This window comes from Acanthochromis polyacanthus, chromosome 5, assembly GCF_021347895.1.
Source record: "Acanthochromis polyacanthus isolate Apoly-LR-REF ecotype Palm Island chromosome 5, KAUST_Apoly_ChrSc, whole genome shotgun sequence".
NCBI classification, from domain to species: Eukaryota; Metazoa; Chordata; class Actinopteri; family Pomacentridae; genus Acanthochromis; species Acanthochromis polyacanthus.
The window spans coordinates 14,090,094-14,109,545 of NC_067117.1; the positions used below are offsets into that span (position 1 = coordinate 14,090,094).

Sequence of the window (19,452 nt, forward strand, 5' to 3'; positions counted from 1 at the left end):
GTTTTGTCAGCAAGAGGCAGATGATGTTAGCTTGTATATCTGCCGTATATTTCCTTTCTACTGCGGTGGTGTATGATATTTGTAGGTAAATTACATTTCAAATGTGAGACTGAACAAATATTCTCTTTTACATATCCTTAAATATTCCTTTGGATAGTGAAGGAAGGCAAGACAACATGTAGTAAGGGTTGCAACTGTTGTCTGTGTTTTTTGGCGTTCTGGCTTGAAAAATGACTCAGAATTTAATTATTTTCGACAGACTGATCAAATTATTTAAGCTGTAGCTAGTGATATGCATAAAATGCTATTGTAACCTGCCAAATAAAAGTTAAAAACAGTATTTTTTAGCTGCTGACAACACTTGTTCTGTAACTGACATTATGAACATGTGACAATCATGTTCATTGTAACTGCATGTTCTGTTCCTGGTGCACTAAGTGCATTGATATGTGGGATAAGAGCCACAAACTGTACAATATTTCAACCAGAAGACCTCAGGTCTCACAGTGACTTAACCAGTGGCATTATCATAATAAGCCTATTAGTGAACTACATTAATCAATCAATGCATGAGATGTGCTGCAAATTAAAACATGTATTTAAATGCTCAAAGAGGTGGAAAGTGTGATTTCCATGAAATGCAGATGTTATATGTATTATCATGGGGAACCTTACAAATGCAAATGAAAACCGCCCAGAACTCAGAAGCTTCATGCCCACTCCTTCAGTAAAGTAGCCTTATCCATAATAGCCCAGATTTCATTGTCCTCTGCAGACAGAGCAATGAAATGGACTATATGTGGAAAGATCACCGTGGCAACAGGAGCCCCAGTTTGAGAAGCATGGATGGTGGAGGCTGAGGCCTGGCCTAATCAATGCCTCACTGTCTCAGTAAATCTTGTACTGGAGGGCACTTTAATCCATGAAATTACTACCCAAATCCTTACTAATCGGCAAAAGTAAATACACTGGTGGAAGAGCAAGAAATAAGGGATTAGATGTGACAGAAAAGTACACATGATGCATACATGCAGGCATTCATGAACACCAACAAGTCACTTGGAGGTCATCTAGTCAAACCATTGAAAGCAGCTCTATGAAGCAGCAATACTGACTACACAATAGAAAATATCTTTCTTTGGCTCAATGAAAAATAAGAGGCCAGCTAATTATGGCTAGCATGAACACAGTTAACCAATCAGCATATACAGTATGCTACCAACTGCTAGATGGTACACTGTATAATGTTTAGTTACAGTCAGTATGAAAAATGTACTGTTGGCATAGCAACATCCTGACCACTGTTGTATATTAATGCAAGAAGCCAGCACTAAACATGTTACTATGATCTCTATTGTTATATGATTGTTTTATTTTTAATTGATTTTATGTATTTTTTGTATCTGTATTTATAATTTATTGACTCTGTCTCCTGTCACCTTATTATTGTTTCATTTTGCTATTCCTATTTTTTGACTTATGCAGTTTCTCGTATTGGCATTAGCTCCTCAGTCTGTGTTTTAATGAGTATCATTTACAAACTAATGTTAACGTGGAGAAGTGATGGTGGGTGAGGTTGGGGATTGTTTTTATGGCTTTAAAATATACTTTTCTTCTGTAATGTACCTTGTGTTTATCTCTATATGTACGAAAACTTCTATACACATTGAGTGTGAATGGTTGATTGCTTGATAAAAGCTTCCAAAAGCTTCCATTCCATGATGGCTTCACTTTTTTCCCCCTTTTTTTCAGCTTGCCCATAATTACAGACAATTTGAACTACTGTCCAGTACTGCAGACTCTGAATCAATGGCATGATGAGAAATACTGGTGAACATTTCAGTCTTTTATCTTTAATCGTTCCAGAGATATTGTCTTTCAACTGGGCTTACAATAACAATGCGTAAAAAAAATGTTGTGAAAGTGGCAGTTTAAAAAAATGCATCTCTGAAGGCCCTTGACAAATCAAGCTACAATTTCGCAAATGTCTTTTTAAATACCTGCATTTTATGTAATAAATTTTCAGGCAAATCACAGATGGTTGTGCAAAAGCGCCCTGATGGTTTGATAAAATAACCCACACACTAAAATACCCGGCCAGTATTGCTATAATAATGCAACTACATACATTCCCTTCATGTCTTCATCACATCCAGTTCCTCTTTTCCGGTAAAATTAGACAGAACGATGCGGACACTAGGACCCTGTGGAGACGACGGCTCTGGTCCTGTTTCTCTCTGCCTCCTGCTCCTTCTCTGCGGTCACTGTGTGTGAGTGGAGGGGGAAAGCGGAGAGTGAGCTGGTGTCTTTGCAAGCATTTACATCAGCATCGTTTCAGAAAAACCTCTGCTGCCACAGCTGTAGTCATCCAGGGAGAAGGATGCACAAGGCAGATCAAGGGATGGGAAAAGAATGAGGCTGTTACAGTGGGAAGTACCTCAACAGCATTTACAAGGTACAGTGATTGATTTCCACTGTGTACCCCAGCAGTGGGAGCTTAACCAGGTTTTTATCCTCAGAGACCAAAGCAGCAGACAGCTGCATCAGGAAATACTCTGATTCAGGTACATAATGCTCTCTGCCTTGTTCTGTCTCTGTTTCTTCCCATCACATTTCCTGTTCCTCTCCACATTTTCTCGCTTGTTCTCTCCCTCTTCCTCTAATCTGCTGATTATATACTGCTGAGTGCAACAAATACATCATATAATTTAATTGTATTCTGTTATATAGAATGTGGGCCTTGCTTTATGCAATGGGTGTAATGCATTAAGGATTAATATATAAATGAGTAGGCGGTAAGATGTGACCAAATCAGGCAGCAGGATGAAACTGAATTGGGAGTACCCCTGTGTGTGATATACAGACGTTGCTCAGTGAAGGCAATCATTCATAGGTGATGAGAGAGGTTAGAGCTCAAATTTTTTTTTACCCCGGATTTGTATCACTACCACTGTAGACAGCAGACAGAACATCCTGGGCTTTTGTTACATCTGTGGCAGACAGCATTCAAAGCAGAAGGCAACTGGATTTTCTTGATCTGATACATTCACACAGCAGCAGCCAATCATGCCTGTTTGTTGTGTGAAATAGCTATGCACAGTGAATATTCAGACTGTCACTGCAACCTATTGAAAGACTAAATTCATTCATACTCAGGATCAGAGATTCCTTAGTGGTAGACATCCTATTGCGGTGCATGTGCACAAGCAAAAATCTCACAGCACACTGAATCTCAGACCCACACATGGGGGCACAGTTTGGCGAGGCCTTGCTGGATCTGTGATTGTATTGTTGTTAAAAGAAAAAAAAGGTGTCCATACACATTCAGTTTAAACCACGGGCATGTACATTCAATAAGAGCTCTTACGGCAGGTGTGGATGTGATGCAAAGCTGCTATTACCTATTCAATGATAGGATTGGTTTTGGTGAATTAGCTTGCATTCATGCATTGACAGGATGTGTGCTTGAAAAGTACTTATCACCTGCTGCTGCAAGGGAAGGACCAGTCACAAATCATCTCTTACCATAATATTGTTCTAAAAAATGCTAAAAATGTTCTCTAAAATCCCTTAGTTGCATTTTCTCCAGTGGATCAGTGTGATATTATGGTTTGGTTTTAGAGTTATGAACTATGCTCTGTACACGTGGATCAGTTCTGTTGCATGCTATTTAGTTAATTTCATTTTACTCACTTAATTTCTGCTGTATATTGCCTTAAAATGTGCTAAATGTCCATGCCTTGAATAATGCATACTTAATTGAGTTAACTGGTTCGATTGATGACTTTGTATTATGAATAAGATTGTCTCAGCTGAGATATGAGAAACTAAGAAGGATTTTTTAACTTAATTCAAATGAATTTAACCGTAATAGTAGCTGGGGCAAAAACAAAACTCAGCATGAGCTAATCATCAGAAGCATTAGTTAATTTAACAGGTATAAATACACTCGCAATTTATTGCCCTCTGTTCTTCCATCTTTATTTTAGGGTGGGTTGTGACTGATGGCATAAAGTCTGAACCTCCTGACGATCGCAGTATCATCTTCTGGACTACAAAGCAGCTTTTGACCTCATTTTCAAGCCACTGTTTTCTGGCCGCACTTCCTGGCTTTGAAGAATGGGTGATGGGCCTGTGACTGATCCTGCCTGCCTGCCTCGTCCTGCCCTTCAATGGAACCGATGTGGAACTCCTCCCACACACCTCCACAGCCCACATCCAACATGTCTGCCTCCTCTCTGCCCGAGGGCTGGGCTCTGTCCCAGTCGCTAGCCCTGCTGGCGATGCTGCTCATGGATCTGCTGGCTGTGGTGGGTAACGTGGCTGTCATGGCGGTCATTGCCAAGGCCCCACAGCTCCACAAGTTTGCCTTCGTCTTTCACCTGTGCGTGGTGGACCTGCTGGCAGCCCTGGTGCTGATGCCCCTTGGCATGCTCTCAAGCCGAGCTTTCTTCGGAGAGGCCCTGTGCCGGAGCTACCTCTTTCTCAGCGTGTGCCTCGTCAGTGCTGCCATCCTCTCTATCTCTGTCATAAACGTGGAGCGTTACTACTACATCATACACCCGATGCGCTACGAAGTGAAGATGACTGTGGGCCTGGTAGCTTCAGTGCTAGTGGGGATTTGGGTCAAAGCTCTGGCCATGTCTGCTCTGCCGCTGCTCGCTTGGTTCCTGCAAGGTGGAAGAACTCCTCTTCTGGAGAGTAGTGGGGTCGGAGGAGGAGGTGGTGGGGCCGTCCCATCTCCCCCGGCTCAGGGTCACAGGCGCTGCTCACTGCACTGGACAGGGGGAGGGTCGAACCGCTTGGCCTTCATGGTCCTCTTCACGCTGGTGTATTTCCTGTGTCCACTACTGGTCATTCTGGTTGTGTATTGCAACATGTTCAAGGTGGCTCGTGTCGCTGCCATGCACCACGGCCCCCTGCCCACCTGGATGGACACACCACGGCGCCAACGGTCAGAGTCGCTCAGCAGCCGTTCCACGATGGTTACCAGCTCTGGGACGGGGACTGGGACCGGCAGAGTGACTCCACATCGGCCCTTTGGGGGAGGGAAGGCTGCAGCAGTGTTAGCAGCAGTGGGTGGACAATTCCTTTGTTGCTGGCTGCCCTACTTTACTTTCCACCTGTATTCAGCACTGGCTGCCAGCCCTCCAGCCACACTGGCCTCTCTGGAGGAGGTGGTCACCTGGATTGGCTACTTCTGCTTCACCTCCAATCCCTTTTTCTATGGCTGTCTCAACAGACAGATCCGGGAGGAGCTGGGCAAGCACCTGCCTTGTTTGTTTCGTCGGGCAGGGGTTGAGATGGAGGACAGACTGCCCAGCCGAGAAGGATCCATAGAGGAGAACTTCCTTCAGTTTCTTCAGGGCACTGGCTGCAACTTGGATCCTCAAAACTCTCACAGCACTTCTAGTCCGAAGGGGGAGGCCTGCTGCCCCGTGGCTCAGCCCCAGCCACCAGAGCCAGCACAGCCCATTCCCATTGATTTCCGTATCCCTGGACAAATCGCAGAGGAGACTTCAGAGTTCATTGAGATTGAACAGGCGAAAAACAACCATATATATACAGACAATTAAGCTTTTCCTTTCTTTATATTCTGAAAATATGTTTGAAGTGTTTCAGGAAAACACGTTTCTCTGTTTCTGTTGAAAGCTGTCCAGCAGGTAGCTCAGCTGATTTAAATGACTTTAAATTGTATCTATGAATCATTGCACTTGGCCTCATCCGTTTTCATCCTAGTCTTTGAAAACAGTCATGGAAAAACAGTTAAATGCAGTTTTCTGGGATGCATTTCAAACTGTTGCTTGTGAACAGGGAGATTAATGCTAGATTTAAAAAAAAAAGGCTGTATTTTGGCCTGCTACACAACCACTCAGCTATGTACAGTAAATGACTCAGTGAATTAATGTTGATGTAACTTGTTAAAGCCTTTTTAAAGATTAAAAAAAATAACATTAATTAGGTGCTGGGTTGTAGGAAGGGAACTCAACAATTTAAACACTCTAAAGTCCTCTGAAGTAATTACTTTGCTATTGTGCAGTTTTGTTCTGCCATAGGATAAATTGAATTTAGTATTCAAAAATTAGGATAAAATTATTTCACAAATCAAGTCTTTTTTTATTTCTGAAACTCTAGCAAGTCATTTACTTCAAAAAACAGTTATGTAAATTACTACATACCGTAATAAATGAAAGAAGACAGCAATAAAATACAGAAGTATTTTGGAAATCCATTGAGGGAAACGTACTACTGCCACCTTTGATTGGTAGTTGGGCTTGAATCAGTGAAAATGCCGGTCTTGAGGCCTCTCAGCCAGCCTGATTTTTTTTTTCATTTTGGAGGTGTACATATTGTGGCTTAGCCTCTCATGGAACTGCTAAGTTGTTTACAGATAAACTTTCTTTGGTGCTTGTCCAAACACATCCTTCTTTGATTTCTTACAAAGCAAGTCAGATCTAATGTGACTCAGTTTACGCTGTAGGTTGACTTTTTAACTGATTTTTAGGGTCACCCAGCTTTCTGCCATGTGGTGTATTTATCAATGTATTTGGATATACATCTGAAAAATCAGTATTCTCTTGATGCATTGCATTACATTCACATATGATTCTATTTCTTACATTGTTTAATGTACTAAACTGTGTGGTATGTTCAGTAAAATTGTAAGCTTGGGTTGTGTATCCATTCAACACACTCATTTTTCTTTTTTTTTATTGGTATGTATAAACATTTGTTATAAAGTTCATGACAAAAAGGCCAATGTATTTTAACTTGTATGCAGTAACTGCCTTCTTATTATTTATTTTTTTTCCCAACAGCAGAGATTTTCATTCCAAAGGAGAATCCATGTAGGTTTTTGGACTATCCTGTTCATCAGGGTTTTAACGGTACCTCAGTGCAGGAAATATTAATGTTTTAGGGTCATGCTGAGTTTCATGTCAAGTATGATTCCTGCTCAGTATTTTAATGTTGTAAGGAGACTAAGGCAGATAAAATTTGCTTGTTGCAGTTTTATTAGACACAATGGAGGATATTTTGTTAGGTTTTTCAGCTTGTTGATGAGATGAAATTGTATTTTATAGCAAAGTGTTGGGGTGAAATGTGCCAAACTATCTGTGGAAATGCTTGATTGAAACAAGGGTCTTTCTTAAGTATTGTGGAAACAGGGTTTTTAAGATACTTTTAAATGACAGCGCCAATCCACAATCAATCACTTGCTGAGCTCGACACCTTCTTTTCATCATGTCTAAATATCCCAAACTGTGAATGATGTTGAACGTCTGTGTTAGGATTTTCACTTGTTCAGAGATTGTTTTTTTATGCTGTGATTAAAATAAAGAATGACTTCCACTGTACTGCAATGATATGAATGTGTTCAGGAAAAAAAAAAACATGGCTAAAACTTGAGCGAGAGACACTGTTGTAATAAAGAGTTTCTATGTTTGTAAAACATTTTGGATGCATTCTCGTGATTTTACCTACAATCCAGGATTCCTGATGTTACAGTTTGCTTAATATTTACAATCCTCATAGCTTCTTTTTATTTACATTAACATCTCACTGCTCTGTTGCTGCATTTTTGTACTTGTTGATTCAGTGTATGTGCCTTAATTTCTGTATATCACATTGTGAAGTGGGGATGTGAGAAGATACAGTATAAACACGTCAACCTTAAGGTAACATTTATACTTCAAAGGCCAAGATAGATAGATAGATAGATAGATAGATGGATAAATAGATGGATAAATAGATGGATAAAAATATAAAGATGCTCAGTCTAAATAAGTCCTTGCTTTTACGGTTTCAGTTGGAAGATGCTGGTGTGCGACAGGCCTCACACCTCAGTGATGGACCTCAGTCAAACCGCCCCCAGTTTCAGCAGGCTCTGCCATCCCCATGGCAATTATTACCCAGTGACATTTCTCAGTGCTGTAGTGGGCGGGAGGAGGAGCTTTCTGTATTGGGAATCCAACAAGACACCCTTATCTGTGACTTCTTAAAACATATTCTCTACACTAAACCAGAACTGACATTTGCTTTTGTTGTATTATCACAATCTTAGGAGTGAATATGTGACTATTTCCTACTCTAAACTGAAATAACCTTATGTTACCATACACTTAAAATGACCTTTGAATTTTTAAATGTACCTTCATATGTTAAACTTCTATAATAAAATACAAATGTTATATTCTCATGCCTTATAATCATCTCAATTAAAAATTAATTATTGTTTGATTTCTCGTGAAATGCTGTTCCATGCACATTTTGTTTGTATAAATAATTATGTTAGCATTTACAGTAAAAGAAAGTCTCTCAAAGTAATTATTCTAATAGTAAATGTCACTGGCCTTGTCTTTACAGGGAAACATGATCACAGAACAAACTCCAAAAAGTTGACAGTTGAAAGTTGACAGATGAAAAAGAGTGTTGCGGCTACATTCTGCAGCAGAAATTAATCTAGACCAGAACAAGAAAACACCAACATGTTTTATAAAGTAACAATACATTCCGGTTTACATGGATATCTTCACGAAGAGTGTTTGCGCCTTCAAATATACATGTGCCTGCTTGTATGAATACAAATGGAGGGCAGAAAACAAGTACTGCAGCACTTGCGAGAAAATTAATCATCATCCCAAAATAATCCACTGTGGGTGAGTTGATCAAGTCACTAAAATAGAGCCTTACACAGGATCAGTCAACATCCTTTGAAAATCATAATCCATCAGGATCTACTCAATTGCTGTAAATCCAGTCGGCTGGTTTTAAAGACGGCCAAAGGTTTGATTGACCGTTAATGGAAATGTTGGACTTCAGCCTTGAAAGTGCTGAGTCAGCCGCAACTGTGAGCCTGTGCTCCCCCTTTCTTTTTTCCATATACATCAGGCTGTTTTCCAGTGTACTTTTTACCAAACTGTTATATGCATTTTAGTCAACAGGGCTTGGTAAACATTGACATACAAGGCTGAGAACATTTTAAAGGACTAGTAACTTGTAATATGTATGGCACGGTACAATTAATTTGCTTCTTAAACTCGGATGTGTATTGTGCAAACAGGATCTTGGCAGTAGTACTATAATTAGACACTTTAAAACTACTCAAGTATTTCCATGTACTGCTACAAATATTAGACAACACTTGGAAAGGAAATACTGTACGTAACTTGATTTTTTAAGACCCTACAGTTGCCACAGCCTAAGATTTTGAAAGCTTAAATTAACCATAAAAATAAGATTAATCATTATGTCATAAATAAACCTGCAAAAAGTATATAAGAAGCTAAAAACTAGCACCACCTTGATAGTAATGGTGCAGTAACACGTGAAAATATGTTGTAACTCTAGTGTTGACAACTGGCTTTACTTGTGACAGTTTGAATGAGAATAGTGTATTTATACATTGTGGTAGTGATGTTTTAATAAAGGACCTGCTAAATTTTTTTTTAGAAAGACACTTCCTCAACCGCTGGATTTGGTGAGTGTAGGAGAGATCTTTGAGTGAGGTTTTCAGCAAAAAAAAAAAAAGAGTTGCATTCTTAGAAATGTGCTATCTCTTCCTGTGCATGCAACAGGAGATAAAACCTCATCAGATCTTATCTTAACACCTTTCCTCTTCCTGTGTGAACTTTGAACAGATACACGGCTCCTTTAAAAGGAAATCTTCGTCTTTCTTTGGAGGAAACTGAATTTGCGTCAAAACAAAAACCCACCTGGCCGAGTTAAGGTTAGCTCCGGTAACTGTTTACTTGCTAGCTTATTAAATTAGCGTATCAGAGTATTCCATTAATCACAGACTTCCGGTTGGTTTAGCGTCTGATAATGGTAAGGTTTCAGGTATTAAACAAACCTAGTCAACTCGACTGGCAGCTAGTTAAGCTCAAGAGCAACGCTATTTCCATGTATAAATATGTTACTTGATAAACTTGCTGGATAGTTTCCAGCTTTACTGTCTCATTATTCAGACAGATAGCTATAGGTATCGTTAGCCTGCTAGCTAACTTAATATCTATGTTAACATGCCAGGTTGTGTTGTTTTGTCTTCTCTTCAGGACGTTTTCTGTCTTCTTGTGCTTCTTCAATCGACCTCTGCTGCCAGATAACTAGTCCTCAAACATGTTAGAAGGTAAGTCAGCCACACATCATTTCAACACAAGAAGGGTAAAGTGAAAATAAAGTTAATATTGTGTATAATTAGTATAATGTATAGCTATGCCACACTGACAGGGAGTTAAGATTGGAGTCACATTAGAAGATGCCCCATTACAAGATTTACATTAAGTTTTCTAATAACACAACCAACTAGAGTATTGTTATTTGAAAACTAAAAAGTTGTAATAGGGCATCTTCTCCCATGACCTGGAGAAGATGCCACCCAGCAGGGGAAGAAGCCCTCAGTTCTACCCTCACCCCACAGTTAAAGTCAGAACAATATCAGTTTTGTTTTTAAAAGTTAGTCTACTTAAGAACCCCACTCTGTTGTGTTTTAGTTGTTGTAATCTAAATGTATTAATTTAAACCCAGTTATTGTGACTTGATTAGAGTTTTGCCAATAGAAAACTGAACTGTAAAAGCTTGAATTGGGGCATCTTCTCAGAGAAAATGCACTCAGCCCATCAGTTCTACAGTTCTACAAATGTAATCTGAGAATGACAGTGAGTCCAGCACTCTAATCTGTTGTAAACTAAATTAGTTAATTAAGCACAGATCTTGTGACTTGACTAGAGCTTTGTTATTAGAAAACCAAATGCAAAATTTTGCAATGCGGTATCTTCTTCTGTGACCCAGGGAAGATACCTCGCTGTCAAACCGATCCAGCTATACGAACTTGTTAAGCATGCATCAGATTAACCTTATTTTCAATGTTTGATGTTGCTCTGACCTTAATGCTGAGTACAGAAGAGAATCAGTGATTATTTGATTATTGATTATTGTCAGTTAATACAGAAGTAATGGGCTGAGAACAAAAGTTACAGTTTTACTATGACATAGCATTGCAGCATAAAGTACACATTTCCTGGATCAGCAAAGAATTAAAGCTGACTCGCAAGTGAAACAGTGAGTTACTATATACTATACACTTTTTTTTGCTATTATGTTACTGTGTTAGGGGGTCATGAAGACAATTTATCAGGAATTTCCGCTTCGGTATTCATAATCATAGATGTCCGTGAGTAGGGGCTTTTAACTCCGTATCCTAAGTTATCCTACATATTAAAGAAAAGTATTTATTTTTTTGTTCAGATAAATGGATAACCCTCCAGATGATCTCATGTTCATAGTTATTTTGTACTGTCAAAATGTCACATCAACATGCCTCAAAACCAATTCTTGTTATTTTTTCAGACCAGAAAAAACATTTGAATGCTATTTAAAAATTTGCAAAAATTCGAGAAAAGAAAGACCTAAAATTAAAACTGACTGTATCAGGTGATCAGGAGACTGCAAAACAAAAATAGAAATATTCTATTTAGCAAAAATGTACTTTTAATGGTTGAATAATATGTTTTTTTAGTGCTGATGCCAGTATTGATTGTTGGTATTCATGGAGACTGAAAACTTGTACTGTTGATGGCTTATTATTCATGACACGTAACTATCAGGGTTACATATCACAGCTTAAGACTGTTTTTGCTTTAACAGGATAACTGTAGACCTTTTTAAGCCTCCTCTGCTTTTGAAAGCTGTTGAATTTTATGCTCAATGGAAAATATCCTTCAGTAGAAAAATTTGAGTTAAGTTTTTGAAAATCATTCTGATGATTTCTCAAAGCAGTTCTAATCAGAAGAAAATGTCATGGCAGTGTTTTATAAAATCCTAACAATAATACTGTGTTTGCTGTGTTGCTTTTGCAATGTGGATATAATTATTAAACTAGAATGCTTTTGCTCTGTCTAGTGAGGCTTTACATTTCACATTACTTATGAAGGGGCTATTTGTGGAAAGAGAGCACACAGAGTTTTTCTTTTTTTGCTGTATGGCCTTTGCAAACAAAATGCTGAATTACATGAGCTTTGCTCAGAAGGAGTGGGGGGAAAAAAAACCTAAGCAGCCAGTGATATGCACAGTGGTCTCATCTTTAGCAAGAGGGTGTGCAGACAGAAAGCTTGAGCAAGCAACAGAGGCAAAAGGAAAAACCAAAAAAGAGCCATCAGGTAATGTAGCTGCCTTCTGGTTCCTTGTAAGAACATAGGAATGTGAGTAATTTATTTTGTAGCAAAATGTGTGACATATTGCGGGGGGTAGTCAGTTTTTTTTCCTTTCAGATAAAAGTAGGCCTCTGTTTTTTAGCCTTTGCTGCTGCACCAGATGGTGACCGTTCACTCTCAAAAACTGGGTCAGATTTCAGGAAAGGCTAGACACCCTCATTTTAAAATTTCTTTATTTAAACTTGGAAACTGTCAATGATTACTTCTCCAAATTTGGCAGTAACTCCCTGAGTGTATCTTTCAATCATTCTCTGGTGAAGCTCATGTAATAGAAAGGCTGAAGTTTAGTTGTTTGGTTGTCAGACGGTTTAAGCACACTTGTATTTATTACACTTATTTACTACAGTATTTATCACACTTGTATTTTCTATTTCTATTGAATAACTGATCTGTTTTTTCATCTGTATTGGAACTCCAAAGTTGACTGATGAAAAGTTTTAGGCTGATCCTGTAGTTGCATTGTCAGATTAGTGGTAGTTTGAGGTTTGATGAAAACACTGTAGAGTTGAGACATTCGTCTGCTGGCACAGTAAAAGGCTGTGAATTAAGCAGTGTGCTGCAGCTGCCTTTTTGTTCTGTAGAAATGTACTGTCCTCGAGCTGAGAAGCACCTTTCTGAACTGTACTTTTCTGGAAGATACACCGAGAACCGTGTTTCTGCTGGCATTTGAATCGGTAGAATATCAGGATGATAATAGAGGAAATGACTGCATGTGAACAATTTAGTCTTGAGAAAGTTAAAGCCCCGTCAGGTGGTGTTTTTTGCTATTGTACAAGTAAATACTTGGCTGCACAGCTGTACACAGTAGACTGAATCTGCCAGAGCAGCAATGATGTGCTCTGAGAGGACAAGCACTTTTGTGTAACTGCATAAAATTTTTATACCACTAGATGGGGATCTTTACTCTTTTTTTGTCTGTTTTAGTCTGAATGCGCCAGTATATTATATGATGAGAAGTGTTCAAAGTACTCTGTAAGGCTATCTAATGTTATTTATTAACAGACAGTTTCTTCTGGCTTTAGTAAAGCATACATATAGATATGTGACATGAGAAATCATTGATCTGAAAAATTCTTGGGTCATTTTGGTCGTTTTCAAGATCATGCCAAGTAAAGTGATCAGTTTAAAAAGGCAAATTAGAGTTGACATAATAACAGGCAGTAAAATGTGTATTTGCATTCACTATGACAAGCACTGTGTGATGAACACCGTAATTGTAAGCTGTAGTGTGCCTATAACATGGAGTACTATGAAAGCATAATTAAAAATTAAAGCTGCAAGCAGCGATGGACGGGTCCTCGCATCCACGCTGGTCGTGAATCCACGCACGTCCACCAGGTGGCGCTGTGACTGAGAGTGTATGTCGGCCTCTGAATCGCATCTGGACCAGAGTCCAATCATACATTTAAAATTTCAGCCAGACTGTAGCATGTTCAGAGCAGTTATAGAGCATTTCCTGTCTATCCACCAGGTGGCGCTGTAACTCAGAGTGTATTTCACACAGTGAATGTGATGAGGGTTGGACTCTGATCACTCATGAAAAGTTTCAGGCTGATTTGATCATGTAGAGGCCAGTTATACAGCATTTACTGTCCCTCCATCAGGTGGCGCTGCGACTGAGAGTGTCTGTTGGCCTGTAGATGTGATCAGGATTGGATTGTGATCACACATGGAAAGTTTGAGGCAGATTGGAGCATGCAGAGGAGAGTTATACAGCAGTTGATGTTTCATGGCGAAGCATCAAAACGCTGATGGTCGCCATGGCCACGCCATTTGGCTTCTGGTTAAACTTTTGATAACTTTTCCAAACCAAGTCCTGCTGTGTGGACTGACAAAATTTCAGGTCTCCTGGAATTATCCCCTAGGAGGTATTAACTCTCAAAAATGAGAAAAATCATCAAAAATCTCACAATTAATCCAAGATGGCCGACTTCCTGTTGGGTTTAGGACATGGCTCCAAGAGGCTTTTTTGTGCGTCCTGATGTGCTCTATAAGCCTCCCAAATTTCATGGATGTAGGTGAAACGTGCTGGGGGGGCTGTTTGTTAAAAATACTGTAGGGGGCGCTATAGCATGTGCAGTGCCGAGATGCATACAGTGTTGTTCCTTGGGTCAATGGTGATGTGTGTGGTAATTTTTGTGAGCATTGGAGTATTCCTAACCTGTCAGAAAGGGCTTTGTTTTTCATGGCGATATTTGGTTGCTACGGCAACAGCGTTGCATGAAATGTCACACCCTTCACAGTGTGTGATTGTCAAGAGGTGAAGACTCGACTGACCAATTTCCAGCATGATATCACCAAGTTTGGGGCCATTGTACCTGAAAATATAAGGCCTTAAACTTACTATTACCAACAGGTGGCGCTATGACTTTTTCAAAATTTATGAGTGTGGATGTGTTCAGACTGGACCTGGTATCCAGCATGTGAAGTCTGAGGCAGATAGGATGTTGTTCAGCTGAGATATGAATCGTTAAATTTTCATGGCGAAACATCGAAATTGGTTTGGCCGCCACAGACACGCCCTTTGATGACAAGTCACCATTTTCACTGGGATGCATCATCAATGTGTTTAGGCTGTTGTCACTGCATTTGAAGTGAATATGATCAACCGGGTAACAATAGGGCATGAAAGTGTAAAAGATGTCTATTTCCTGAAACCACAAGGTGGCGCTATGACTGTCAATGAATATCCCTATGTGGATGACATCAGGACAGGACTGTCATCATACATGTAAAGTTTCAGGCAGATTGGAGCATGTTGAGAAGAATTAGACACCACTTCCTGTTTCATGGCGAAGGATCAGTTGTTTGAGGCTCCGCCATGGCCACACCTTTTGGCTTCTGGTTGAGTTTTTGATAACTTTTCATCAGAAAGGTCTGGTGCATGTACTGGCCAAATTTCAGTTCTCTCAGACTTATCCACTAGGAGCTATAAATTTTGACAAATGTACAGCAAATTCAAGATGGCCGACTTCCTGTTGGGTTTAGGGCGTGGCTGTGATTGACTTTTTGGTGTGTCCTGATGTGGTGCATATGCCCACCAAATATTGTAGCTGTAAATAAAACATTGTGGAAGTTGGCCTAATGACCACTGTTTCAATTTTGCAGGTGGCGCTATAGAGCCATTTTTTCACACATATGCGCAACTCCCATAAAATATCAAATTTTTCGCCAGTCCTGATGTGCACGCCAAATTTCACGCGTTTTGGTTCATGATAAGGCCGCCAAAAAGGCAAGTCATTTCCCGAGGAGCGATTAAGTTTGAAAAATTTACAGCAAATTGAAGGTGGCCGACTTCCTGTTGGGTTTAGGGCGTGGCTGTAATTGACTTTTTGGTGTGTCCAGATGTTCTGCATATGCCCACCAAATATTGTAGCTGTACATGAAACATTGTGGCAGTTGGCCTAATGACTACTTTTTCAAGTTTGCAGGTGGCGCTATAGAGCCATTTTGCCACGCACATGCGCAACTCCCATAAAATATCAAATTTTTCGCCAGTCCTGATGTGCATGCCAAATTTCACGCGTTTTGGAGTATGATAAGGCCGCCAAAAAGCCAATTTACTTTACGGGAGAAAAAAAAAAAAAAATAATAATAATAATAATAATAATTAAAGCTGCAAGCAGCGATGGACGGGTCCTCGCATCCACGCTGGTCGGCGAATCCATGCACGTTCACCAGGTGGCACTGTGACTGAGAGTGTGTGTCGGCCTCTGAATCACATCTGGACCAGAGTTTAATCACACGTAAAATTTCAGCCAGATTGGAGCATGTTCAGACTAGTTATACAGCATTTCCTGCCCATCCACCACCAGGTGGCGCTGTAACTCAGAGTGTATTTCAAACAGTGGATGTGATGAGGGCTGGACTCTGATCACTCATGAAAAGTTTCAGGCTGATTTGATCATGTAGAGGCCAGTTATACAGCATTTATTGTCCCTCCAACAGGTGGCGCTGCAACTGAGAGTGTCTGTTGGCCTGTAGATGTGATCAGGATTGGATTGTGATCACACATGGAAAGTTTGAGGCAGATTGGAGCATGCAGAGGAGAGTTATACAGCAGTTGTTGTTTCATGGCGAAGCATCAAAACTCTAATGGTCGCCATGGCCACGCCATTTGGCTTCTGGTTAAACTTTTGATAACTTTTCCAAACCAAGTCCTGCTGTGTGGACTGACAAAATTTCAGGTCTCCTGGAATTATCCCCTAGGAGGTATTAACTCTCAAAAATGAGAAAAATCATCAAAAATCTCACAATTAATCCAAGATGGCCGACTTCCTGTTGGGTTTAGGACATGGCTCCAAGAGGCTTTTTGTGCGTCCTGATGTGCTCTATAAGCCTCCCAAATTTCATGGATGTAGGTGAAACGTGCTGGGGGGGCTGTTTGTTAAAAATACTGTAGGGGGCGCTATAGCATGTGCAGTGCCGAGATGCATACAGTGTTGTTCCTTGGGTCAATGGTGATGTGTGTGGTAATTTTTGTGAGCATTGGAGTATTCCTAACCTGTCAGAAAGGGCTTTGTTTTTCATGGCGATATTTGGTTGCTACGGCAACAGCGTTGCATGAAATGTCACACCCTTCACAGTGTGTGATTGTCAAGAGGTGAAGACTCGACTGACCAATTTCCAGCATGATATCACCAAGTTTGGGGCCATTGTACCTGAAAATATAAGGCCTTAAACTTACTATTACCAACAGGTGGCGCTATGACTTTTTCAAAATTTATGAGTGTGGATGTGTTCAGACTGGACCTGGTATCCAGCATGTGAAGTCTGAGGCAGATAGGATGTTGTTCAGCTGAGATATGAATCGTTAAATTTTCATGGCGAAACATCGAAATTGGTTTGGCCGCCACAGACACGCCCTTTGATGACAAGTCACCATTTTCACTGGGATGCATCATCAATGTGTTTAGGCTGTTGTCACTGCATTTGAAGTGAATATGATCAACCGGGTAACAATAGGGCATGAAAGTGTAAAAGATGTCTATTTCCTGAAACCACAAGGTGGCGCTATGACTGTCAATGAATATCCCTATGTGGATGACATCAGGACAGGACTGTCATCATACATGTAAAGTTTCAGGCAGATTGGAGCATGTTGAGAAGAATTAGACACCAATTCCTGTTTCATGGCGAAGGATCAGTTGTTTGAGGCTCCGCCATGGCCACACCTTTTGGCTTCTGGTTGAGTTTTTGATAACTTTTCATCAGAAAGGTCTGGTGCATGTACTGGCCAAATTTCAGTTCTCTCAGACTTATCCACTAGGAGCTATAAATTTTGACAAATGTACAGCAAATTCAAGATGGCCGACTTCCTGTTGGGTTTAGGGTGTGGCTGTGATTGACTTTTTGGTGTGTCCTGATGTGGTGCATATGCCCACCAAATATTGTAGCTGTAAATAAAACATTGTGGAAGTTGGCCTAATGACCACTTTTTCAATTTTGCAGGTGGCGCTATAGAGCCATTTTTCCACACATATGCGCAACTCCCATAAAATATATAATTTTTCGCCAGTCCTGATGTGCACGCCAAATTTCACGCGTTTTGGTTCATGATAAGGCCGCCAAAAAGGCAAGTCATTTCCCGAGGAGCGATTAAGTTTGAAAAATTTACAGCAAATTGAAGATGGCTGACTTCCTGTTGGGTTTAGGGCGTGGCTGTAATTGACTTTTTGGTGTGTCCAGATGTTCTGCATATGCCCACCAAATATTGTAGCTGTACATGAAACATTGTGGCAGTTGGCCTAATGACTACTTTTTCAAGTTTGCAGGTGGCGCTATAGAGCCATTTTGCCACGCACATGCGCAACTCCCATAAAATATCAAATTTTTCGCCAGTCCTGATGTGCATGCCAAATTTCACGCGTTTTGGAGTATGATAAGGCCGCCAAAAAGCCAATTTACTTTACGGGAGAAAAAAAAAAAAAAAAAAAAAAAAAATAATAATAATAATAATAAACCCTAGGGTTTCAATAGGGTCCTTGGCACCGCTGGTGCCTTGGACAGTCGGTGCCCTGGCACCGCCTGTCCTTCGCACCCTCGGTGCTCGGACCCTAATAATTAAAGTGTCAATAGAGAAAATGTATGCTAGCATTGTTTGTTTAACTTGACTTTTAGGAGCTTGTGTGGTTATTTCTGTTTTGTTCCTCGACTACAACAACCATGAAAGCTATGTACACACTGTACTTGTCATAGGTTGTATTACTGGCCCTTGCTGGCTATTGGCTGCCACTATTTATAATACTTTATGTCAGGTGGGCTTGTCCTGCTTGCCTTGAGGCTGCTTTTCTACCCTCAGAATTAAGAAGATTGGGAGGTAACTAGTCAGCTTACTCAGTAAGCTGGTTCCTGTGCTTATCCACACTGTCCATTCTTTTTCCTTGAACTTTTTAGTCACTTGCCATTCATCTGGATCACTTGTCTGTATTTCTCTTGGCTGAATGGACATGTTCTCTTGATATCCTGTGTTTCTAGCTGCTATTTTTAGACAAGTGGAAAAACTTTTGTCCTTCGCTAACCTTGGCTCTCAGCTGGCGGAGTGCAGCCGGCGTACAGGCTGGCTGCTGGCTGTCATGCTAGCTACACACTTTGATTTGCGATGGCCTCCTCTGTGGCTGTTTTTCACCGCATTAGCTACAGGAAGCTCGTTTCCTGGTTGCTAGGGCAACCGAGGAGGATGGCCCCCAGCAAGAGTCGGGGAAGCCTTGGGCTGCCTTTGAGCTCGCCGCTGTGCAGCATGCCTGCTGACCTGCTGCTGCTGCCTGGGAGGAGGAGCCAACTTTGCAGAGGAGCTTCTCCCGGCACAGTATGGGTCCTGCCGCCCCATTGCCCCACCATGAGAAGGAGCTCCAGCAGCAGAGCTAGCACTCCTCTCTCCCTCTGCTGGCCACTGCGCAGCTCTGACTCGCTCTGCTCCAGTAGTATCAGGAGCACAGGCGACAAGATGTCATCCACTTCCTCCAGCTCTTCGTCCAACAGCGATGGACAAGGGAAGCCTAAACCTAAATCCCCATTTCACAAGAGAGGGAGCCTGCAAAGTACCACCAGCCCTGGTGAGTGTGCATGTAAGGGGGGGTCCCATAGAAAGAGTGAACTCTGCTGCTACATGGATGCGCAGAAAATTTGCCAGATGCTTGTGCATTGGTATTTAAGAATTCATGCTGCTCCCCAGTAGCAGTAGGAGGTTAGTTTACAGTGGTGGGGATCACTGCAACTCTAGTTAGTTGCTCAGTTATATTTG

The 19,452-nt window shown here is 40.8% G+C and overlaps 2 protein-coding genes across 5 annotated transcripts in view; both read left to right on the forward strand.

Moving 5' to 3' along the window:
• Positions 1–2,235: 2,235 nt before the first annotated feature.
• LOC110957239 (G-protein coupled receptor 61-like) lies at positions 2,236–7,452 on the forward strand. 2 transcript variants are annotated; one of them, XM_022203157.2, is made up of 2 exons: positions 2,236–2,564; positions 3,990–7,452. In XM_022203157.2, the coding sequence occupies exon 2, from the start codon at positions 4,173–4,175 to the stop codon at positions 5,574–5,576; it is 1,404 nt and encodes a 467-aa protein (XP_022058849.1). In that variant the 5' UTR covers positions 2,236–2,564; positions 3,990–4,172; the 3' UTR covers positions 5,577–7,452. The 2 variants fall into 2 exon arrangements, with proteins under 2 accessions (XP_022058849.1, XP_022058848.1); XM_022203156.2 differs by having other exon boundaries at positions 2,236–2,455.
• Positions 7,453–9,684: 2,232 nt separating this feature from the next.
• LOC110957237 (AMP deaminase 2-like) overlaps positions 9,685–19,452 on the forward strand; it is a 39,314-nt gene continuing 29,546 nt past the window's right edge. Inside the window, exons 1-2 of one of the 3 annotated variants that reach the window (XM_022203149.2) lie at positions 9,685–9,727; positions 10,053–10,126. In XM_022203149.2, coding sequence (XP_022058841.1) covers positions 10,117–10,126 — 10 coding nt within the window. In that variant the 5' untranslated portion in view covers positions 9,685–9,727; positions 10,053–10,116. Of the gene's footprint in view, positions 9,728–10,052; positions 10,127–18,795; positions 19,265–19,452 lie in introns of those variants that run through there. The other 2 variants (XM_022203147.2, XM_022203148.2) reach the window with 2 other exon arrangements.